The sequence below is a fragment of the Chinchilla lanigera genome, unplaced genomic scaffold, assembly GCF_000276665.1.
Source record: "Chinchilla lanigera isolate Chin_1 unplaced genomic scaffold, ChiLan1.0 scaffold00014, whole genome shotgun sequence".
Classification (NCBI taxonomy): domain Eukaryota; kingdom Metazoa; phylum Chordata; class Mammalia; order Rodentia; family Chinchillidae; genus Chinchilla; species Chinchilla lanigera.
In genome coordinates this window covers 7630082-7655436 of record NW_004955415.1, presented here as the reverse complement: position 1 = coordinate 7655436, position 25355 = coordinate 7630082, and the positions used below count along the sequence as shown (strand labels likewise).

The window sequence follows — 25355 nt, the reverse complement described above, 5'->3', positions numbered from 1 at the left end:
GTAAGGATATAAAAGTTACCATTTCTTTGCTGGCATCAGAATGAAAATATACATGAATTTGGCCTTACATTTTGCTTTTTTAAAGTTTCAATTTATAGAACAGTGCACAAATGAGGTATATGTAGTGGTAGCAGTAATCAGCATATAAATTTAGGAGTTTAGATGATAATAGAAAAATGTACATATAAATTGAAGATTGAACAGAGTTAATTCTTAACTTTGTTAGTGCTGTGACTTGTTTGTTTATTTTTGGTTTTTAGAGGGTCAGGGTCTTGCTTTGTAGTTCAGGGTGGCCTTGAACTCACTATGTAGCCCAGGCTGACCTCAAACTCAGGGCAGTCCTCTTGCCTCAGCCTCTCAAGGGCTGGGATGACAGGCGTGCACCACAATACCTAGCTTTAATTGTTTTTTAGTAACCTGTCTTTATGGGAAATGAAGTTGAAATCTTAAGGTAACGATTGTATAAAATTTATGTTCAATGATTTTGTAGTGCCAGTAATTATACAAATACATGTAGTCCAATATTTGAATGTTTTTATCTCTACTGAAGTTTTTGGTTTGTTTTTTTTTTTTTACTATTCTAGAGGAAGATTTCTTATGAGATTTGTTTAAATAAAAACATTGATGATATTTTAACCTGAGGCTTATATCCCTTTCCAGTGTATCTAGACTTATTCATTGTGTGATTTAAGGTCATAGAAGTATCAACTCTCACATGTCAGGTTTTGGGATTGTGTTCTTTTTGTTTGAATGTATATTTGTTTTCTTCTTTAGTTTGTGCTTTTATAAAACTTAAGTAAATACGTATTGCCAGGGATATAGCTCAGTGGCACAAGTGCCTGCCTGGCAAGCACAAGGTCCTGAGTTCAATTGTGGGTATAAAAAAAAACCAAAAAAAACCCCAAGTAAATACATATTATCATCTCCTTTTCGGTAGCTTAATCAAGAATGAGCTACACTAAAAGTAGGGGAGATGATAGTGTACTTTTTAAGGAATGTGTATATATATTTGATGCAAGATTAGAAGAAAAATGCAGCTTTTTGACTTAGTGACTCTGGAAATTTAGTACACGAGAATTTGTTCTTACTTGTGCTTTAAGAGCTAAACCTAGTGTGGAATACTGTAAAACACAGTGGACTGATGTAACCCTTAGTGGAAATGTATCAAATGGTGAGATGCAGTACTATTGTGATGCTTTTCTTGGTCTGGATGGGTAATTGTGCAGTTTCATATTGAACCGAACTGATTTCGTGTTAAGGTCGCATGAGATAGTGGGGTAGATACTTTATATAATGCAAGTCTCTGGCTGATACTTGAAAGACACAAAACTGACCCCATACAAAAAAGTATGGAAAAGAAAATAATTTTTAGGAATGTGGGGTATACTTTTACATTATTAACATGTTTCCTTTTTTCAGTGTAAGTATATTTTGAATAACTGAATTTTATTTCTTTTTTTTTTTTTTTTTTTTTCTTATTGGGAGTCAAACTCAGGACCTCGTACTTGCTAGGTAGGCGCTTATGCCCCTGAGATAGATCCCCAGCCCTGGATAACTGAATTTTAGTATTATTTACAGGTTGTAGAAGAAATCTTTTTAATCACAGTTTTAGATCTGTTTTTAAAATATTAAGCCCAGTATTTATTATATTTTTAATTTCAAAACTCATTTTTGTGCACAATGAAGACTTGAAAGATCCTTGTATTAAAGCTATTGGGAGCCTGGCATAGTGGCACATACCTGTAATACCAGCTACTCTGGAGGCTGAGACAGAAGGATCCCAGGTTGGAGAGGCCTAGCTGGGCGTGGTGGTGCATGCCTATAATCCTAGCACTAGGGGGGCTGAGGCAGTAGGATTACCTTATGTTCAAGACCAGCCTGGACTACATAGCTGTCTCAAAAAAAAAGTTAAAAAAAAAATTTGGAGAGGCCCGCCTGGGCAGCTAAGTGAGGCTCTATCTCAAAATAAAGGAGGTGCTGGGGGAGTAACTCAGTGGTAGAGCACCCCTGGGGTTAATCCCCAGTACCAAAAAAACACCCCAAACAAACAAACAAACAAAAAAAACAACAGTAACAAAATCCCAGCCACAGATTCGGTATATGTTTTATCTTTATTTTTGTCATTTTGAGACGGGGTCTCGCTATGCAGTTCAGACTGGCCTTGAGCTCACCTTGTAGGCCAGGCTGGCCTCGAACTTGCAATGATCCTCCTGCCTCACCCTCCCAAGTGCTGGGATTACAGGTGTGTACCACCACACCCAGCTTTTATTGTATTTTTAAACCTTATTGATGTTCATATATTTGATGAGCTTTGTTACTATTTCATGAAAAGTAGCATAGAGTGAATGTTTTTCTGGCTAGTATTTTCCTTGTGGGAAAGGAGATCAAAGAATTAGGTACATATGATCTTCTGTTTTGGTTATTGCTGTGTGTTGTAAAATACTTTTCTTACTACTAGTATCTATTCTGGATGAGCCAGCCATAAGACACTGACCATGTGGTTCTAAAAGAGGATCCAATTTTTTTTCTTTTAAAAGTAGTCTACTACCCAGTGTACGGAAAAAAAATGCAGATAATGTATAGAGAAAAACACAGAATTCACCCAGAGTTTGCCAGTGTTCGGTTTTGATGTATTTCTTTCCTTTTTTATTAGTATGCTTAGTAATCATTTTTACTAGAGAGAAGCTTTGCTTACACTGCAGATGATGTATTTGAATAGACTGTAGAATTATTTTCTCTTCTAGTACTTTACTTTTGGGTGTAATTCAGTAATAATTTGAAGAAAAAAAGTAATTCCAAGTGACTGTCACTCTTCTTGTGAATTAACAGAGGCCACCTTTCATGCCTCCACCCATGGGAACCATGCCTCCACCTCCGGGGATGATGTTTCCTCCAGGAATGCCTCCTGTGACTGCTCCTGGTACTCCAGCGCTGCCTCCTGCTGAGGAGATATGGGTTGAAAATAAAACTCCAGATGGGAAGGTAAATTGTAAAACGTAAAGCTTGTTATTTTCCTGATAGCAGTGAAATGAAAGAGTTCTGGCAAATTGAGATTAACAACAGTGTTCTTGTCAATCAAGAATGAGTCTGAGTTTTAAGCAGCGGAGAGGGTGAGACTTCAGGAAAAGCTGACTGGATTAGATTTCTGTGCAGTTGTAAGGCTTCTGGAAGTACTGGTATACGTTTACTTACCTGTGATTCTGAAGCTTAAATTTTATGATGTGTCATCCGTTCTCAGGACTATTCCCGAGTTCGATGATGTGCTACAGGGCAAGGCAGTTAGGCTCATACACTGATTACACTAAACGGATTAAAAAGATTTCTTCTACAAGAAGTAGAAGTATAATCATAAGACTGATTACACTAAACGGATGTAGAGCAAAACCAGCAAAGGGAAGAAGGTGCACAAGGCGAAGTAATGGAGAAAAACAGGCACAATCTTTGAAGAGTCCTGTCCCAGAGGAATCACATAGGATGTTCTTAACTTCTTCGGTATAGAATGGTGAGAATACATGTGAAGTGTTTCCTGCAAGGAAGCTCACCTGAGTTCAGGCGTCTTTTGTTGGAGGGTTGTACAGGTACCATGTTTACCACGTACAAGACTCTCCACACTCCTTGAAGGAAAGCAGAAGTTCAGCGTGAATGGCAGTTTTTGCATAAATAGTTTAGGCATGGTGGGTTATCTTAGGGTGAGGAAATGGTGGTACCCTCTGGAAATTCAGGTTCTCAGACTCTAGCCAAGGGCAGCTTTGTAAGCAGGACTTTATAAGGATAGCAGTGTCATACCTGCTAAGTTAACTTTCAGAACAGAATAAAGCATTGGTTTTTCTTTTTTGTGTATGTTAAAAATGCAGTGTTTTTACCCTGAAAAATTGGTGGAATTACCTGTAATCTGTAATATATGAATAACCTATGTTGAGATACTACTACTTCCCTGAAAAGTTATTTTTAATTACCTTTTTAAACACAAAATACAGTTGCATTATCTTCAGGAATGGTTGATGGCTTCTGCAACACCACTCTGCTTCCTCTGCAGGTTTATTATTACAATGCTCGGACTCGTGAATCTGCATGGACCAAACCAGATGGAGTTAAGGTTATTCAGCAGTCAGAACTGACACCTATGCTTGCAGCCCAAGCACAGGTTCAGGCCCAGGCTCAGGCCCAGGCCCAGGCGCAGGCGCAGGCCCAGGCTCAGGCCCAGGCCCAGGCGCAGGCCCAGGCCCAGGCGCAGGCGCAGGCCCAGGCCCAGGCTCAGGCCCAGGCTCAGGCTCAGGCCCAGGCCCAGGCCCAGGCCCAGGCTCAGGCCCAGGCCCAGGCTCAGGCTCAGGCACAAGTGCAAGCACAAGCTGTAGGAGCTTCTACCCCTACGACCAGTAGCCCAGCACCTGCAGTGTCTACTTCAACGTCATCATCCACCCCATCCTCTACCACTTCTACCACAACAACTGCTACTTCGGTTGTGCAGACAGTATCAAGTGAGTACCAGCCTGGCATGTGTTTTTATTTAGGGGCTAGAGAAATAAACAAATAAGAACTGCATTCTGAAATAACCCTAGTGCTTTTGGTATTATCCTTGTAGTTATAAAATACATTTTTTATATTAAAATTTAGGGAAAACAAATTTATGTTAGAAGAGGAAATTACTTGCCTATTTGCAGAAGTGAGCCTTAGCTATCTACTTGGCTAACACTAATGATAGGTGAGGTTTGTAAAATAAATTTGTCTTGACTGTACTATCTTACAGAGTTTCTGAGTTTTTCTACTTGAGGCAAGAATAGTACATGTGAAATAGAATAGTGTGCAAAATTACACAGTGAAAATAAGAGAAATGGGGAGGTGAGAAATGGGTGAACTGCATAGTATTGAAGTATACCAGGAAGGCTGTGGGGTAGGATTTAACTAAGTTGACAAGTAAGGAAAGGACTTGCAGATAGAAATAGCATCAGTGAAGGTTAGAAAATGACCAATTACATAGTTTGTGGGGTGAGATGGTTTGTACTGATTAGTAGATGGAATAAGTAAGATTAGATTATAAAGGTCTTAGGAATCAGGTAGTTGGGTGACACAAACACACAGGGGCTTGTATAAATCCAGAGTTTTGGAAGATTTTTTTCTGGTGCTAATTGTTTGGTACTGTTGATGTCAGGAGACTTCTTAGGAACTTGTCAGTAATCTCTCTGAGAGGTGGTAGATCCTATGATGTAGGCAGATGAAATGAATTGAAAAGAAGTCAGACAAGAGAATTTTTATATGTAATGTCACAGAAGCCCAAAGATAAGTTCTTTTAAAAGTGAGTCTATAAATAGCAGGTTGCAGGGATGCATTTATTTAATTGCAGGGGTGTTCCTATGTAACTCTGCAGGCTGAGGCTGAGTCCAAAAGTATTTAAATAATGATTTCACTGATTTACTCATTTGTCAGGATAATGCACTAATAAAATATAGCTTTTCCTGTGGATTGTAGTTTGTACGATTTTACTGTCTGGATGATGGATAAAAATTTTTAAAGGTACCCCCCCCCCATAGCTAAAGGAACTTGGGAATTATTAGTGTATAAACAGTATATACTGTATACGAGAAATTAAATTATGATTCAGATTTGAATTTTACTGACATAATAACTGAAGAAGTGAATTTTACTGACATTATAACTGAAGAAGGTCATGTCTAGACAGGTTTTAAAGACCCTGCTTAATTGTTAGATTACTTGGGGGAGATGAACCAAACAGAAAAATGTAAATAGTGCATTAGAAGTTGGTTTTTTTTCTTGTAGCTAAGATGAACATGGAGTTATAATAGTTGTACTAACTGGTTGAGGGTCTTCACCTTTTTATTAGCTTCATGTTTCCAAAACCTATGTGTCAAGGCAGAAAACAGTCAGTATTTATGGATTACCTGTGGTTCTAATGAGAAAAGGGTATTACTAAAAGTAACTTAATTCCAAGTGAGGGTGTTTTATTGCTTAAATTTTCTTCCCTGCTTTCTTAGGAAGGAGAAATAATACTTCATTTTGTTTTAAGTGAGGAGCTTGTGGTGATGTGTTAGTCTTTGTAAATATATCCCATTTGCACACCAGTGTATAGTCTGTTGGTAAGCTTATAGACATCTTGCGTTGTGTGATAGCTTTTTACACTGCACTTTATGATTGAGAGACCTTTTCTTCCCACTGCTTTAAAACATCATTTTTGATGTTGTCTCTCAGTATTCCCAGTGTCTTTTTATTTCACTGTTATATAATTGAGTATCATAAAGTGTTATGCTTACTAGTCTTAATATTTTTTCATCTATTGTATAGTCATTTGTCTTTTAATTAAAATCTGAGATTGAGTTACTATATTTTGGGGTCCATGGCTTTACTAGTTATTTTAACAAATGGAATTAGAAATTTACCCACTAAAGCTTTGATATCATTCTTGTAGCTTGCCCTTTAATTCCTTTTTAAAAATTTTTTGCAGTGCTGGAGATCCAGGGCCTTTGAACTGAGTTGCATTGCCAGCTTTTTATTTTTCCTTTTTAGACAAAGCTTCACTAATTTGTCAAGGCTGGGCTTGAATTTGGATACTTCTGCCTCAGCTTACTGAGTAGCTGGAATTAGGCATGCGCCACTGTGCCCTGCCTGTTCGGTTTTTTTAATCACTCTTAGCCCTTTCCTCTATGTCCCATTGCCGCTAACCAAGTGTAGAATGTCTTGTGCTAGACAACAGGTGTTGGCAATGTTTTCCACTTGAAATTTAATCCCCTTATAAACATTTTATTGTACTAGCAGTAGTACTTTGGAACATAAGTTAATAACCATCTGAATATTATTATAATAATTTAATTCTGTGAACTACAGTATGGATTTATGGGAATGTGGGGCTAAAAATTAAGAATATCTGTATTTTAATCCCAGTTGCGCAAAACTCCTTTGATTTTATGCAAATTTGTAAAAAGTGATCATGAAATCTACTCAGGGAAGTTGGGAAGAGTAACTATGTTTTCAACCGTTACAGTAGATTATAAATGCTTAGTGGTATATGTATGGGACTGGGCAAATGTTGCATGTAATTTGTATTTTCACACTGTTATAAAATTATATTAATATGATACTGTACCCTAAGGCTAGGTCTATGCTAGACCAACAATTCATTCCTGGGCCCCTGAAGATACTTGTTGGCCCTGCTGTCTATTTAGCCAAGGTGAGTCCCTCATTAACAAGTACGAAATTGCTCACATCTTCCCAACCTAAGTGAGTTTTTCATTTTTAGAAGCTAGAAAAAATACTGACAGATTTTGTTGTCAGTTGGATTATTGGGTGGTTTGAGTTAAACAGTGTGCTTTTGCTTTTGCTTAAAATTAGAGTAGCATAAAGACTGGGAAAACACTTTTTATTTCATTTAACAAATTCATTGTTAGACCAAAATAGGTAGAGTTTGATGCTTTTCTTTACATCAAGAAAAAGATGAGTTACCTAGTAAAAGAAAATATCACAATGAATTTTATTTTGAAGTTAGATGAATTAGGAATAAATAACAAAAATATTTTGTAATATGTGAGAACTGACACTTTCTAAAAAGTGAAATATGGATTTTTTTTGGCCTGTTTGATTTTTTTTTAGGGATAAAATGTATTACTTTTAACAATTTAAAAACAATATATTAGAAGAACCCATTATCCTGAATTCTACATTCTCTGAGTTTCACAGTCAAAACCTGCACTTTCATTTATTTTTATTTACTTTGTTCTGAGGATTGAACTCAGGGTTTTGCCTATGGGAGGCAAGCACTACCACTGACCTGCTGCCCCAAGTCAAACCTGAACTTAAAGGAATTGTTTTTGACTCCATTCCTTTATATTTAGTCAGTATGTTCTTTGTGTATCTTCTTGGCTCTGTTCTTCCTTGCTTGGACAACTCTAACGTTACAATTGATTTTCTCACCTTTGTTCTTTTCTTCCTGTGCATCTGCCAGGTTCATTCATCAAGTACACATTGGTTATTCTTCTTCCATATGGAACCATTTAGCCTGCCTTCTTCATACATTCATGAAGTCACACACAAACATGAACACATAAAAACATCAGTTTCTAACAGCATATACTGTATGTCTAGCAAAAAGTGAAAGCCATGTACTGTGCAGAGGTAATTGCCATTGATATAAGTTGCAGTGAATTTTTTAGGTCATTTTTATTATTATTATTTTTTTTTACATAGTGTTTGCTCTTTCCTTACCCAATAAAGTACATAATTCCTAACCTTGTGTTGAGGGCTTTCTGCCTCCTTCCTTCTTCCTGTGGCCTGCCATTCTTCCCCGACTCACTGGTTTTCTCAGTGTGCCCTTGTTTCATTAGTTAACTTCCTTCAGTTTTCCTTACTTACACTTAATCCTGTTTTGCTCTCTACTCTTTGGCTTTCTTTATACTTTTCCCACCACTTGCTGTATTTTCTCCTTCCACGCCCCCTTTTCCTTGTTGAAATATGAAATCTTCCAAGGTTCATCATCCCATTGTAGAATTTTCTATGCTCTTGCCACAGTTAGAAGTCATCTTTGGGTCTTGATTTATACACCTATATTATCTCATTTCACTTTGTATTTCAGTTATTTTTCTCTATTTCATTTAATTGACTTTTCAGGCTTCTTGAAGATAGACTTTTTGACAGAGTACTTACAGTGCATGGAATGGGCCTTTTAAATACTTACTGAATGAGTGAATGATGAATGAAGTAAAACCGTTTATGAAAGAGTGATGCAAGTTTTTGTTTTATTTTTACCAGCACCCACAACACAAGATCAGACCCCAAGTTCTGCTGTTTCAGTTGCCACGCCTACAGTTAGTGTTTCAACTCCTGCTCCTACAGCCACACCTGTGCAAACCGTCCCCCAGCCGCACCCCCAGACGTTACCTCCTGCCGTTCCTCATTCAGTACCTCAGCCAGCAGCAGCAATACCTGCTTTTCCACCAGTAATGGTACCTCCGTTTCGTGTTCCCCTTCCTGGCATGCCAATTCCACTTCCAGGTAAACCAACAAATTGTAATAGTCTTTCCAGCTCTGTTTTCATATTGTCAGTTAGTTTGTTCTCATGTGTCTGTTGCATTTGAAATTTGCCTTGAATCTCACCTGTTTGAAATGTTTTTGAAAGATTCATGGCTAACTGCAATATTTTCTCTTTTAAGTTATGGTAAATGTCCTTTTTTGTTGTTTACATGTCTTTAATCACATTTATAGCTACACTTATTTTGGATAGTAGCCTCAAGTGAATTAAAAATGATCATCTTTTCATGTAAATATGTTCTCAGTGCAGTATTTTTAGATTGATTTTGTGAAGTTGAGAAATTACAAGTTACAATAGCTAACCCACGTTGCCTGATTTATAGATAGTACACCGTTGTAGGCACTTTATGTGCATTACTCTCTTTAATTTTCACAGTCATCTTATGAGGTAGGTACACAGATAGGTTAAATTATTTGCCCAAGGTCACACAGCTAATAAGTGATGGTGTTGAGATTTGACCCTGTGCCCTTCAGATCCACGTACCGAGCTCTTCATGATTATGTTGCGCTGGAGAGAAAATGTGAGTCACTGAACTATAAAGAAATTGAGAAGTTGCCCTTATAACATTTGACAAGTGTGACATGCATCATTTAAAGGTTTATATTGCAGTGCAATTGTGTTTTATTGTCTTAGGAGAAATCATTAAGACTAGAGAAGGAATTAAAAAATTGGAGAGTAGAGTTCTTCCTATAGGGATTACATAGTGCTTGTGTTGAGCATTCTAATTTGAGGACATTTGATGTTGTCAAGTGCATTTATTTAATCCTTGACCCATGATTCATTGTTCGTGTTGCCCTTGAACTATCGATAACCTTAAATAGGTCAAGTTTGTAGGGCTAGTTCATAGGAAGGATGAATAGAATGTAGGCCTCTGTTTCTCAATTTCATATTCCTTCTCCTATTATAGCCACTTTATTGTACTAGTTTTAGTGTAAAAATAGAGTTGTAGTACACCAGTGTATTTAACATAAAACCTTTTATACATTGTTGATGTAGTATTAGATAAGCACATGTGCCATTATACAAAAAGTTCATCATTTAAGAAATGACAAATGGGGGCTGGGGATTTAGCTCAGCGGCAAAAGCGCCTGCCTGGCAAGCGCAAGGTCGTGAGTTCGGTTCCCGGTACCGGAGAAAAACCAAAAAAAAAAAAACAAAAAAAACAAAAAGAAATGACAAATGATTTCTCTAATACTTGGAATTACCCCTTTTCTGTTACATTTAAGAAAAGTAACTGAATACCTTCTAGATAAAAGTTTTTTGTAGGAAACCGAATGATAAATGGAGAAGAGCTTGACATTTATCAGAACCTTTTCTTGAACTCTTGGTCCACTTTAGAGTTAGGGACAGTTTTAAATTCTGAGTGGTGTGAGGAGCTGGGCGGTAGACTTGGGGGAAGACTGGGTGGTGATGTGGTGATGCTGTTGTGTTCTGAACGGGTGTCACCTAAAGGACTTCTGCTTTGCTCAGACTCCAAAGGTTCTTACTAGGACCATAGCATGAAAGGTGTACAATAGTAAAGTTCATTTTTGTGACATGTGGAACTTTGTCGCGATAAAATCCCTCCAGCTGTAGCCGCATTTTGATGTCATATGTTTTTCCTGGACCCCAGCCCTGTCATTAAATTCAGGACAGATGGTGGTGACCATTTGGGTCACCAAGTTGAGATGGTACATGTGAAATTTGGTAATAAAAGGCATTTAATAAATGGCAGCTGCTAATGACATTTTGCAGTTAACTGGAAGAGATCTTGAATTGGGTAGTTTGAAGGATTTTCCCAAGATAAGACGATTCTTTGAAGAGGGAGCTAGTGTCTTATAAAATTGTATTAATATATTTTATATTAAGGCGCTTTTGTTGTTAATATTTTTCTCATTTTTTCTTATAATTCAGTCCTGCAGAGTGTTTTAGTAAAAAAGCAAAGAAGACTTTTCCCCGAATCTTTGGTTTTATGTACAGTGAGATTTATCTTTATTTTTCGCTCCTCATTTCAACTCAGCGTTAAGATAACAGGAGGAATTTTTTTTTTTTTTTTTGTCTTTTTGAGACAGGGTCTCGCTGTGCAGTTCAGGCTGACCTTGAGCTCACTTTGTAGTCCAGGCTGGCCTTGAACTCGCAGTGATCCTCCTGCCTCAGCCTCCTGAGTGCTGGGATTACAGGCATGCGCCACTACGCCCGGCAGCAGGAGGAATTTGTGTGTGATTTATTTTGGAATTTTAAATTCTTTTTGAATGGCACTATGTGGTGCTTAGGATGAGTAAGGGATAATCAAACAAGATGATGCGGAGTGGAAGAATTAGGTGAAATATAGAAGTAAATTGTAGAGTTACGGGATGATAATTACATTAGGATTATAGGACTTCTACTTCTAAAACAAAATCTTTCTTGGACATCTGAATTAAGCAAAATGCTGAATGAAATTTTCTAATTTCCTAATTGGACATAATTTGAGGACAGTTGTAGGAAAGTTGGACAAATACTCCCTTTTTAAAAATGTGGTTAGCAGTTTAGATATGTGGATATTTGTGAATATTCATGACGTGCGCGTAATCTCAGGAGAGAATGCTTGGAGTTCATCTTTTTAGCATGAGAAGAAACATGGTCTGTATGTTGATAATCAAATAAAGAGTTCTGTGTTGGCCCAGTTGATTTTTAACAATTGCAGTTAAGTCTAAATGTGAATATATTTGATTTTCCTCTAAGGTATATTCCTAAAAATTTTTTAGGGAGGGTAGTTTTGGAGAACAGCTTTTCAGAATAAAGTTCATTTGTCCCAAGGATTGAATATCTAGTGCTGGTTTTGTAACTTTGGGAGTCCTGCAGATGGCAGTATCTATACTAACTTAAACTAAATTCATACTGTGATTTTGTTAAAATGAATTTTTCTCTTGCTTTCTTTCAATATTAGGAAAAATAATGCTATATTTGTATAATTTTATTCACCATACTTTTACGATCCAGTGTTTTTTTTAGTTTAATAGAAAGGTTAGCTCTTATTTTCTTTATATAAATAAAAAGCAAGAAATTAAAAGCACTTTTCAAATGGCAATATTTGTGTGTGTGTGTGTGTGAACATAGTTAAATTATTCACAAACCCAGGGGTCTTAACTTTAATCTTAGTCTCTGAATTAGGAGAGATTTCTTTTCCTGTCCTTTATATGGGGAAAGTAGTTGATTATTATTTTTAATTATTGTGAGTACCAAATTAAGTTAGTTTTCCCAGTTGAAAAATAAAAATTATTTCCCCTCTACTCTCCTCAGCCTTTATTGTTTTTCTTTAAAAAAAAAAATGTGAAATTCATACTCAGTTTGAGTTTCCTTAGTCTTAGTTTCCATCTTTTCCTTTCAATCCCTTATCACCACGGTAATGCATCATGATGAGCCTTCATTCTTGTTAGAACTGTATATTATATCCCTTCTTCAGTACAGTGCTACTTCCTCAGCCTAGGTGACAGAGGTGTCTGCAACCATCCGCCCATAAAGTCAGTCATGATATTCAAGGGGCTGGATGTTTATTAGTTTCAGCCTGCCTCTGTAGTGTTCCATAAAGCAGGCTGGCTCTAAATGTGGGTATTTTGTCCTTGGTTGAATACTGGTCTTCATCTTTGCTTTACACTTTACACTTTATACTTTTACACTGTATTTTCAGTGGAAAATTTGGATCCATTTCATACCCTGTTATCTATCTCTCCTACCCCTCTGTCTATCTTACCTGTATCTCCACAGTTGTGCTATGTGCCTCTGGTCCTACATATAGTTTCAACCTAGCAGCAGCATAGAGCTATTACATCTGCCTTTCACTGGCGTCTAAGCAATAGCAAGAGGATTTGATGTCCTGTGGGAAAAGTCCCATATGAGAATTTGTTACATATGTGTAATGAAGGGGCTTTCTTTTGTTGATTTTAAACTGAGACTCCTTCAGATATTTTCAGGGCTGGTATGTAATTGATGTTATAATTTAGAATTAGTATCATAGGTTTGACACCAATTCCCACAATATGTCAAACAAAAAGAAATTTTATTCCCTACTTGGTCTTTTTCATTGGAAACAACACTCTAAATTGTAGTGGTAAATTATTTCCCTGAACCCCAGTGGTAGCTGACATACAGTGGCAGCTTTCCAACCTGTGCTTGCTTATCCATTTTACAGGTGTAGCAATGATGCAAATAGTCAGCTGCCCGTATGTAAAGACAGTCGCTACCACCAAGACCGGTAATTTTAAATCCATCTTAGTTTGTTTTGTCTGTAAGTTGGCATGGTGGTGAATGTTGTTGTTTATCCTTTTATTTATTTTTTTTGCCCAAGTGAGTGGATTTTTTTATATTTTTCTTTTTAATGAGCAGTATAAATGCAGTTGTCATATTTGGCCAACACTTAATTTTCCCAATTGCCTGTAGTACTAGTTTCTTTGGTTCACAAAAACAATTAAGGTCAGATCACTTTTTATCTTAATTTATGTAATAAGTGTAAACAACTTCATTCTCATATTCATAACATTTAATTTTATTTTTGATGTGTGTTTTTAAGTTAAATATAAAAAAATCATTTCCATGTGTAAAGTGATGTGATTATGCTTGCATGCTAGTGAGTACATGTGTGTGAATATTTGTGTGTGTAGTATACATTTACATATTATAAAGTTACTGAAATAAAATAACTACTGGAACTTCGAGTCAAGAATTGTTCTTCCAGTTTTAGAGTCCTGTATACTCATTTTAATTGTACTTTATTTTGTGTAATATGTACCAGCTTAACTACTTTGTAAAACAAATCTTGGCTTGGCTTTTAAGAAATATAAGAAGCTTTATTTTCTTTTAGGAGAAGGATATACAGAGACAACTGACTTAATCATTTAAATTAGACACACAGTCATTTACTTTAAAACTAAGAATTTAAAGTGCTTTAGAAATAGATAATGATTTTGCCTCAGTAAAAAATGTTGATTGCCTCAGAATTTGAGAATGTATCTTTATAATAATTTTTTACATTTTTAAGTAGAGAATGTACCATAATATTTGTAATTTGTGTTCAGACTTCATCATAGAGGAAACCCAGACTTCTGACTATTTTTAATGTATTGCTTGGGTTGAATTTCTTTGTCTGATTAAATTTAGGCATTAGAACTAAACTAGGGAAATAGAATTAAGTAATATTTAAATTTAAATATTTAATATATATATAACTTTCGGTTTTAGTGGGTTCATTCATTATTAATGTTTAATAGATTTAGCTAATACTTGAGAGTTTCATTTTACATTGCAATTTAATGTTTGGGTTTAATTTATCACTATTTTCTTAGGTGTATTGCCAGGAATGGCTCCTCCCATTGTACCCATGATACATCCCCAGGTTGCCCTTGCAGCTTCACCTGCGACCTTAGCTGGAGCAACGGCAGTTTCTGAATGGACTGAATATAAAACAGCTGATGGGAAAACATATTATTATAATAATAGAACATTAGAATCAACCTGGGAAAAACCCCAAGAACTAAAGGAAAAAGGTATAGTTGTTTTAATAACTTGGGACATAGTGTGAATTACAAGTAGGATAGTAAGCTATTAAATATTGAGTTAATTTATATATTTCAGTGATTTTCTAAATACATTAATTGGGAAATTATTTCTACTAAATTAATACATGTTTTTGTATAAAAACCCAGTTGTACTTACATATTTACCATTTTTTCCATCTGCAGAAGTTAACTGTTATATACACATACATTTTTATATTGTCAGGAAGCATATATTTACATTATTCTTACTGAGATTGACAATACTGAAGAAGGAATGTGTGTGTTGTATGTGTCATAAAGAAAAATTTAGGCCACATACGGTAGTGTGTGCCTGTATAACCCCTGCTACTTTGGGAGGCTGAGGCGGGAAGATAAAAGATTTAGGCTTTGGAATCTTAGATGTATAAAAGTCATGATTTTCTATATTACAATCCTCTGTTTCTGTTTCTGAATATCTTAGTATCTTCTTTCAGCAGAATGTGTGATTGTTTCAAATGATGTATGATTTGAGGTATTTATGTTCCTTGAGGTCAGTAGGTCTTTAAAGTTTCCTTATTACTACATCAAATTCAAATTGATGATATAACAGAGAAGGGTATTTTATCTTTAGGGGTTTACAACTAGAAAAAGAATTTCTCAACTGCTTCTTTCCTCAAAGTCCTTTAAAAATTACATCAGGACCTTTGATAGTATCTTAATTTCTTAACAGAAAAATTAGAAGAGAAGATTAAAGAGCCAATTAAAGAGCCTTCTGAAGAACCTCTGCCAATGGAGACAGAGGAGGAGGACCCTAAGGAAGAGCCTATGAAGGAAATAAAGGAGGTAAAGGGCTGTGACTTGCCCACCTTGGAGCCAGCCTTCATTGGTTGGTGTAATTTACTTATAACTTAGTGTCTGTTTGATTTATTTAAAAATGATTATTATAAATTTGATCTCTGAAGTTTCTAATTAAATTTTTCCTTTCACATTTTCATTAAATTACTTTTTATATTGAACTGAGGCCCATGTAGAGAAAAGATTTAGGACCAGAGTTTACTTTGTCTTTAGCCCTCTGACTTACAGACTGGTGTATGTTAAAACTGGAAGTGTAACTTCCTGTTTGGGGAAGTTGGGTATATTTTCTCTCTCATCCCCACTGTGGCTTCAAGTGATCCCTTTGTAACACTAAAAGACTAAAAACACCGTTGTCTGGGAACTTTGTGTATTCAGTGAAAGGCCAAATATGGAAGTCACGTTCTGTACTAGGACAGTTAGCAGACATAAAAAAACAACCTTCACCAATTTTTTTTTTTTTTTTTGGTTTTTCTCCGGTACCGGGAACCGAACTCACGACCTTGCGCTTGCCAGGCAGGTGCTTGCCAGGCAGGCGCTTTTGCCGCTGAGCTAAATCCCCAGCCCCAAAAAAACAACCTTAAATGAAGTCTCTAAGTTTGTATACTACAGGTCTCCTCTTCTGCTCCTAAGCACATGGCTAGTGAGTGTGTAAGGCAGGACCAGCTGTTGCTGCTGGGTTCTGCTGTTGTGGAGCTCAGTTCTTTCTGGGGTATGAGCAGTTAGAATTTTCTTAGAAATTTTACTTAGGGTCTCCCCTTTGGATTCTAGCATCCCCTTCGGATTCTAGCAACAGACCTTGTGCTGGTTTTACGTGGAGGTATTTGTAGTGATAACTTACCTTTGCATTTGTTTTATTAGTTAAATGTGAATATATTTCCCTTAGGAGCCCAAAGAAGAGGAGATGACTGAAGAAGAAAAGGCTGCCCAGAAGGCAAAGCCTGTAGCTACTACTCCTATTCCTGGCACTCCATGGTATGTCTTAGCTTCATTCATCCATTTACAGTTATTTTATCACACTTGATTTCTTTTAAATGTTTTTTTTCCTGTAGGAAGGAAAAAGCACTTATTTTTTTTGGCTTTTTGAGACAGGGTCTTGCTCTGCAGTTCAGGCTGGTCTTGAGCTCACTTTGGAGCCCACGCTGGCCTCGAACCTGCAACGATCCTCCTGCCTCAGCCTCCCGAGTGCTGGGATTACAGGCGTGCACCACCGCACGGGGCCATAGTGATGTTGATTTTTTGAAGAGTGCTAACTCCCTCAAAATTCTAGTTGTCTTTTTTCAATTCTGATGTTAATTGTCATTGATGATGTTTATTGCTTCAGTGCTTTTAAAACAGGAATAATTTTGCTCCCTGTGGGCACTGGCAATGTCTGGAGACATTTTTGTAGAGTGCTGAGAGCATCTGGTACACGGAGGCCAGGGATGCTCCTGAACATACTGTTATCCACAGGACGTCTTTGTATAAGAATTAATTATTTGACCCCAAATGTAAATTGTCTGAGGTTGGAAAGAACAATTTCAGTAGTGTGAGGTGGAAAAGCCCTGGCCTAAATAAATAATAAACTGTTGAAAGTGGTCATGTATTTCTGTTATTCGCTTTTCTTGTATTGACCAAAATACTTACACTTTTCCCAGTTAAAATTGGTTACTTAGAGGTACAGATTGCACAGAAAAGGATTTTCCAAATTCCAGAATAATGAGTTGATTTGAATAGTATTGATAGATGTAAATATTTTTTGTGTGCTTGTGTCCATAATAGTTACATTTACTGATGCTCAGTTGTCTCATCTTTGACTCTCTTAAGGATAACTCCTGAGCTTTTTTGTCATACTTTCTTTTATATCTTTCTTTCTGTTGTGACAAGACTTCTCTCAGATCTAGAATCAGCCGTTTTTCTCCAGGGGGCCCTGATTTCTTGTTGTGGAAAGTGGCATTTGTAGGTTAAGGTGTGGAATGCGTGTGGGGGTGGTGCTGCTGCTGAGTTGGCTATTAGTTATAGACCTTTTTGGTAGACACAGATAGGACACACAGACTTTTAAAGGTACATCATGGGTTTCTAATGGTGTTCTTTAGGTCTACTGCAAGATCTTTATTGAATATCATCATCTTAAGTATCTTTTTTTTTTTTTTTTGCTTAAAATACTGTTTTTCAAATGTTGCAAAAAAATTCCTCATCCGTACTTTTCACACATAAACTGCAGACTATCATTACTAACACTATTAATAGTAATATAATTGCTGAGGACAGTTGAAGCTTTTTTATTTTTGGTTGTTTTTATGTGTAGGGTACATCACTTTAGGGATATATGGTCAAACTGTTGTGTTCTAAAGATTGTTGGCATAAGAAACCATTGGATGGTTTCTTATATAATTATTCCACTGACTTCATAAACAACCTTGTTTAAAAAATTACTGAAAATAGGTATCTGGTTTTAAAATCAAAGTTATGAAGCGCTCTGTAGTCAAAGACTATTCCTGAGTTACTGCTTCTCTGTGCATGGACATGAAAAGCTGGTAACAACTCCAAGCTCCCTCAGTTTGAAGCTTCAGTTTTCAGATGTGAATCTGTCTTCAGATCAGCTAAATTTTCTCTTTAAGAGTTGATATAATTACTGCTTTTCTCTTGGTTTTTCTTTTCTGGGATAATAAGGTATCTCTTAGATCTAGTCTTCTCTTAACCTCTTACTTTTTTCCCTTACGATTTCTATCTGCAGTCTTTGCTTTGAGTTATTTTCTCATTGATCTTCCAGCCACCAGGTTCAAGTCTGATAGTGACCGTCTTCTTCAGTTCTACCCAGAATGTCATTATTTAAAAAGTCTTGTTCTGAAGTTTCACAAGTCTGCTTTGTGTGTTTGTTGTCGTTGGATCTCTTTAAGAGCTGTTACTGCTTTTTTCCTTCCCATGTTTCCTCTATCTCTGTTAGCATTTATCTTGAATTTGGTTATATTTTAGTTATTCTACTGATCCCCTTTTCTGGCTATTGGAACAGAGATATCCTTATCATTAGGTAAGTATTTTCCCCTTCTAACTCACTGCGACACAGTTCTGGTTCTGTAGCCCTGGCTTGTGAAAGGTACCATTTGTCTGCTAAGGTACCTATGTGAAACTTCTTTATGTCGATCCACTTGTATTTGGTTTTTATAGGTCAGGAATGCCTGATACTTCCATAAGTGAATAGGTAGTTCCATAAGTGGTCAGCACTTCCTTCCTCTGAAGCATCCACGTATTCTTTTTGTGGGTATCTACTTCTCTGTGTGCCCAGCCCAGAGAGAGTACCTGTTCTTTGTGCTGGGACCTACTCAGAGCCCAAGGTTGTAGTCATTACTAGATTTTAGCAGCTTTTTGGCTCAGAAGAGGCAATTAGATTGAAATTAGGAGTAGAGGAAGACAGTTGTTATATTTCATAATTATATCTAATAATTTATAGTATTATTGGAAAAGAATAGACGATTCATAAAAGGCGTATCATATAAAAGAAATGTAAAAAGTCAAAAATTGTAAGGGCCTGGGATATAGCTCAGTGGCACAATGCCTGCCTGGTACATGTGAAGTCATGAGTTTGCTTCCCAGTACCAAAATAAAAAAAACTGTAGAATACTACCTTCATGAAGCCTCCCCATATAAAACTTTGGTGCATGTCTTCTAGATCATTGGGTGTATTTTAATGTATATAAGGGTGTATGTGCATTATACACACACCTTATATAATGACTCTAAAAAAAAGTTTATTCAATTTTTTTCTAGTTGTGTCTCAGGGATCTTGCATTTTGTTTTCCTATTTTTTTTTTTTTTTGTTGTTGTTGTTTGTTTGTTTTTCCGGTACCGGGAATTGAACTCAAAGCCTCGTGCTTGCCAGGCAGGCTCTGTGCCGCTGAGCTAAATCCCCAGCCCGGATCTTGCATTTTGGTGACAGCATAGTTTTCTGTCATAAAATGCAAAATTTCTCTATAATTGGATGGTTAGGTTTTCCTTTGTTTTTGCTGCCCCTGGCATTACAGTGCTTGAGGTATTTTTGTATATATTTGCTAGTGAACAGATCCAAGTATTTCTGTTGATTTAATGTCTAGATATGAAATTGTTGAATCTAGCTATTTAAAATTTTGGTGAATATCGTTAGATAGAGCTTAGAGGGCTTTAATTGAGAGTTACATTTCCCACCAACATCCTGAGATTACCAGTTTTTCCTTATACTAGTGTAGTAATAGTTTATAATCTTTACAGCCTGATAAGAAGGGAACCCTTTGTGCAGACTGCTGGTGTGGTTCGCCTGCTTTACGTTTATCAGGCGTGCACTGCCTGTGTGCAGTTTTTGTTCACTTTTTAATGGGCTTGTTTTCCTCTTAGTAGTATGTGGCCCTCTGACTTTTACATGTGTTATAGTTTCTCGCAACCCATTGATTGTTTTCTTTTTTTTGAACCAGGGTCTCACTATGCAGTTCAGGCTGGCTTTGAACTCACTTTGTAGCCCAGGCTGGCCTCGAACTCACAGCAAGCCTGCTGCCTCAGCCTCTTGAGTGCTGGGATTACAGGCATGTGCCACCACGCCTGGCTAACCCATTGATTTTTGTTTTGTTACCTTGTCATGTAAAAATTTTATATTTTGGACTGGGGTACAGCTTGGTGATAGAGCTTGTGTCTAACATACAAGAGACCCTGAGGTTAGACTACAGCACAGCAGAAATCTCTGTGTGTGTATTTTCGTGAGATCAAATTGATTTTTTAAAAATGGCTTTCAGGTTTGGTCTCTTAGAATCCCTACCATGCTTGATATGCTAGTATATATTCCTAATGCCTTTGCACTCCATCTGAATGCTTGAAAGATAAGCAGTTCAAATTCTCTTTCAAATTATCAATGAAGAAAGGTATTCTCAATGTAAGTTGAATTTCTTACCATTTTGTTTCTTAAAATACATGTTAACTTTAAGCCAAGTTACAAATAAATCTTCTCTTCTCTTGATATCTTCAAATATTGTTCTTCAGGTTGTTTCTTTGGAGATAAACTAAATGTAAAGCATGAAATTTGGTAATAACCTATATTGTAATTCTCTTCCTAACATTTCATGACCTTAGTTTGACAATTTTTAAAAAATGAATAGAGATCAAAATTAGAAGAACTTTTTATTGTCCAGGATTATTAAACTCTGGGTTCTGGAGCTAAAGAGATTTTTCTGTTTTGATAAATATTTTTAAAGGTCACAGTTTTTTTTTTTCCACTAATGATTAAGATTGTAGTGCACAGTTTTAACTTGTTATTTTGATAGTCATGAACTATTGTGTACAGTGATGACTGCCTCTTTTTGCTATGGTTTGTCTTTGGTCTATTTTACGTTTTAACTTATAAAAAATTAATCTCTAAATGTGAGTTGATTTTGTGTTTACTAGGACAGGGTCTTTTTTTTTTTTTTTTTTGGTTTTTCTCCGGTACCAGGAACCGAACTCACGACCTTGCGCTTGCCAGGCAAGCGCTTTTGCCGCTGAGCTAAATCCCCAGCCCCTTGTGTTTACTAGGAATGGCACAGAATTTTTTCTTTCCTGCTATATTTCTGTAAATTTTGTTTCTATAGTGCTTCTCTCCCCCTTTATATTATTATGAATATTTGAAACTCAGGGAAACATTTAGACAGTTCTGCAGTGAAATGTATTGATCTCCTAGATTCTGTAGTTAGCATTTTGGCACATTTGCTTTATCACTGAGCCATCCCACAATGCATCTGTGAATTAGTCTTATTTTATTGATGTGTTAAATGTTGTAGACATCACTACACTCCTCATCTACAAAATCTGTCCTATACAGTGCCAGGCATGGTGGTGCATTCCTATAATCCCCACACTTGAGAGGCTGAGGCAGGAGGATCACTGCTAGTTCAAGGTTAGCCTGAACAACATAGCGAGACTCTAGCTTCAAAAAAAAACAGTATCATACATATTAGTTTAGGATAGTTTTGTGACGAAAGAATTTTGGTTGAGATTGCCTTGAATCTATAAATTAGTTCGAGAGACTTGGCATGTTAACAGTATTGTCTCCCAATTCAAGAACATGATTTATCTTTACATTTACTTAGGTCTTTAATCTCCTTCAGTAATGTTCATTGTAGAGTTGGATATAATTTATTAAATTTAGTCGTAGACATTGTGTTTATGAACTTTGTAGAATCTTGCTAATGACTTATTTTAGTTTTTTTTTTTTTTTTAGATTTTTCTGGAATTTTTCTTTGTTAAACACTTGTCATCTGTAAAAAGAAACATTTTATTTCTTTTCTGAGCTTTTATGCTTTTCACTTTTCTTCCTCTTGCTAAGACCTGTAGTACAGTGCTGAATGGAAGAGGTGAGAGTCGGCGTCTTTGCCTCGTTCTTGTCGTCCATGGCGCTCCCTTCAGCCTTTTATCTTCAGGCATAATACTAGGAATGGATTTGTTGTAGCTCTTATGTCAGATTGAACAGGTTCTCTGCTTTTTCTTGCTGGCTGGTATTTTGTTGTGATTGATTATCAAGCTGAATCTATTGAAACTAATTTTCCCTCCTTCATTTAGATTAATTGACTTTGGAATTTTTTTTTTTTTTTTTTGTACTGGGAATCAAACTCAGGACCTTGTGCTTGCCAGGCAGGCGCTTATGCCACTAAGCTATATTCCTGGCCTGACTTTTGAATATTAAACTGTTTTTGTATTTCTGGGATAAATGTTGTCATGGTGTCTTAGTCCTTTTTATGTGAATTTTTGCATTTTGTTTATTCTTTTTCTGTTTTCTTATGGTGAGTTCTTAGGTTATTAGTAAAATTCTCCTCTAATATTTGCATTTAAAGCCCCACAAATTTATTTTGCAACACTAGAGACATCCCACAAATTTTGATACTTTGTATTTTGTTGTCATTCAATTCATATTTAAATTTTACGTTTTTGTCTTTGACAAAACAGATTTAGAAATCTGTTTATTTCCAAGTATTTAGGGTTTCTCTAGATAATATTAATTTACTGGTGCAGTAACTTTACAGGAAGAGAGTGTATGTTGTATGATTATATAACTGCTCTTTTAAGTTTCATTTAGGGCATTTTTTGTCAGGATATATTTTATTTTAGTCTCAGTTTGTCAGTTCTTAGAGAGTGGTGTTAACCCACTATAATTGTAGAATTATTTTCCTTTTTAATTTGAACCATTCTTGTTCTATTTTGAGGTTCTGTTAATAGGCTTATGCACATTTTGTCATGGTATGTCTTCCTGATGAATAATTGTCCTTTTTATCATTATGAAATAAACTTTATTTTTCATTATAGTCTTTGTTTTGAGGATTATCGGCTATTAAAAGCAGCCATTCATACTTTCTAGTGTATCTTTTCCAGTATTTTCACCTTTTCTTAAAAGATGGCATATTTAAACTTACAGATGGCTTTCTTAGGTTTTGTATATTTCGTTGCTTCTTGAGTTTTTAACTGGAGTATTGAAACTACTAACATCTAATTTTTTTATATGATTTGATTTAGGTATACTGTTTTACTTGTCTTCTCTACATTTTATTCTCTTTACTATGTTCTGTGTAATTTTTTAGCATTTTATTTAATCTGTGTTTTGGGGTGTCTGTGTCCTTTTTTTTTTAAGTTCTTTTTTTTTTTTTAGTGGTTACAATACGCATACCTAGCCTCCGTGGTCTCTTTACAGTTAATAGTGTCCCACTTCAAGTGAAGTGTGCAAACCTTGCTTTCAGATAGGTACTTCTTAAACCTCTACCTTACGATTTTATGTTGCACTTGTATGTATGACTACTACGTACATGAAAACTCCACCAGTCAGTGTTACGGGGTTTCATACTCATTTTATTTTGTTTTATTTTTGTCTTTTTGAGACAGGGTCTCACTGCAATTTAGGCTGGTCTTGAACTCATTTTGTAGCCCAGGCTAGCTTTGAACTCACAGTGATCCTCTTGCCTCAGCCTCATACTTATTTTAAAGAATATAAAAGGGAAACTATCTTTTATATTTACCATTTCTGTTGTTCTCTTCTTTCTTCTTCTTTTTTAAAGTATTGAGACTTGAACTCAGGACCTCATGCTTCCTGGGCATGTGCTGTGCCAGTGAGCAAAATCCCTGACCTCTTTGTGTTTATTCATAAAGATCCAGGTTTTTCTTTGTGCATTTCCTTTCAACATGAAAAACCTTGTTGCACAGGTCTTCTGGAGATGACATGCATCTCTTAGTTCGTAGTCTCACTTTATCCAAGAACATCCTTTTTTTTTCCTTAGCCCTTGTTTCAGGATGTTTTTGCCTGATGTCAAGTTTTGGTTTATACTTCTTTTTTTCTAGAGCTTTAAAGATGTTCTGTATTTTGCCTTCTGATCTTTGATAAGAAATCCATGGTGATTGTTAATATGTATGATGATTTTTTTACCCTATCTGCTATCAGTTTTTTTTCCTTTTATTTTGATTTCTACCTGTTAGATTTATCTTATGTTTATATCTGGTTTTCTTGAAGTTTATTGAATACAAGATTTGCCAAGCTTCTTTAATGTTTTTCTGTATCCTTTACCAGATTGGGAGCTATTTCTAATTATTGAATCTTGAGAAAAAAATTTTTGTTGTGCCTCCCAATTTTTTCCCCTTTCTCAGACCCCAGTTACATACGCATATGTTAGACCTTTCGTTATAATCCCATTGTTTCTTGAAGCTGTGTTCATTTTTCTTGTTTTTTTTTTTTTTTTTTTTTTTTTTTTTTGGTTTTTCTCCTGTACCAGGAACCGAACTCACGACCTTGCGCTTGCCAGGCAGGCGCTTTTGCCGCTGAGCTAAATCCCCAGCCCCTGTGTTCATTTTTCACCCTTGTTTTTCAGATGTGACGCTGATTCATCTAGTCCACTGATTCTCTCCTCTGTCATCTCTATTCTGTTCTTGAGCCAATCTAGTAAAATTTCATTTACTTTTGATTTCTAATATTGTTTCTCTGTTTTTTGGAATTTTTATTTCTCTGTTGAAAATTCCTTTTAATTCCTTTCAAAGGTCTTTATGTCAGGAGCTCATTCCTCCCCCCCTCTTTCTCTCTTTCTTTGTCTCTCTCCATGTGTGTATATATATATATTATATATATGTATATGTATAAAATATATTTTAGTTTCTTAAGACGTGGTCTTGCTACCTGCTTAAGGATAATCTTGAACTCTAGATATTCTAGGCTGACCTCAAATTCTGGTAGTCCTCCTGCCTCAGCCTCTGGACTGGAATTACAGGCATGTGCCACCATGCCCTGGCAGGAACACTTATTATCTTTGCTTCAATCTTTGATTATTTAAACACAGTCTTGAGTCATTTGAGCATCTAAGTCACTTCTGTCTTGACACTTGTGATTAACTTTTATTATTTGGCCATAAAGACCTGTTTACTATTAGGACTTTTAGCTGCTGACGACAACTAGGGACCCTTCAGAGTGTGCTAGTTGTTGAAAACAGGACCAGTGTGCTGTGGTAGGCTATGATGCCCTAATACAGTTGATACTTTTATTTTTTATCAGATATAATCAAGGGGCTGGGGATTTAGCTCAGCGGCACAGTGCCTGCCTGGTAAGCGCGAGGTCCTGAGTTCAATTCCCGGTACTGGAAAAAAACAAAAAAATCCTCAGATAAAATAATCGGATCTTAAGGGCTTCTTAGAAGATTGCATTTGCTAATGTAAATTTTGTTTATTATCTAATAAGAGATATTAATGACTGCTGTGTAATAGCTGGTGTGCTGTGGTCTGTTTAAACCTTAGACCTTCTTAGTAGTGTTATTTGTTGCCGCTCAAATCATTCCTTTTGTAAATTTAAAATATATAGTACTCTCCAATTTGAGCATGCCAAACCAAGTTCTTTTTTTTTTTTCCTGTACTGGGAATCGAACTCACGACCCGCCGCTTGCCAGGCAGGCGCTGTGCTGCTGAGCTAAAACCCCAGCCCCCAAACCAAGTTTTTAAACACTGTATGTTCTGATTAGATTGATTTGCTTTTTCTGCCC

At 36.2% G+C, this 25355-nt stretch overlaps 1 protein-coding gene across 5 annotated transcripts in view; it reads left to right on the top strand.

Annotated features, from left to right (window-relative positions):
• The window catches only part of Tcerg1 (transcription elongation regulator 1), a 67659-nt gene that overhangs the window by 9779 nt on the left and 32525 nt on the right, over positions 1-25355 (top strand). For 4 of the 5 annotated variants that reach the window (XM_005380673.2, XM_005380670.2, XM_005380671.2 and 1 more), the window contains exons 3-8: positions 2830-2982; positions 4037-4478; positions 8755-8997; positions 14335-14535; positions 15257-15369; positions 16265-16353. In XM_005380673.2, coding sequence (XP_005380730.1) covers positions 2830-2982; positions 4037-4478; positions 8755-8997; positions 14335-14535; positions 15257-15369; positions 16265-16353 — 1241 coding nt within the window. Of the gene's footprint in view, positions 1-2829; positions 2983-4036; positions 4479-8754; positions 8998-13184; positions 13248-14334; positions 14536-15256; positions 15370-16264; positions 16354-25355 lie in introns of all 5 variants that reach the window. The other variant, XM_005380669.2, reaches the window with a different exon arrangement.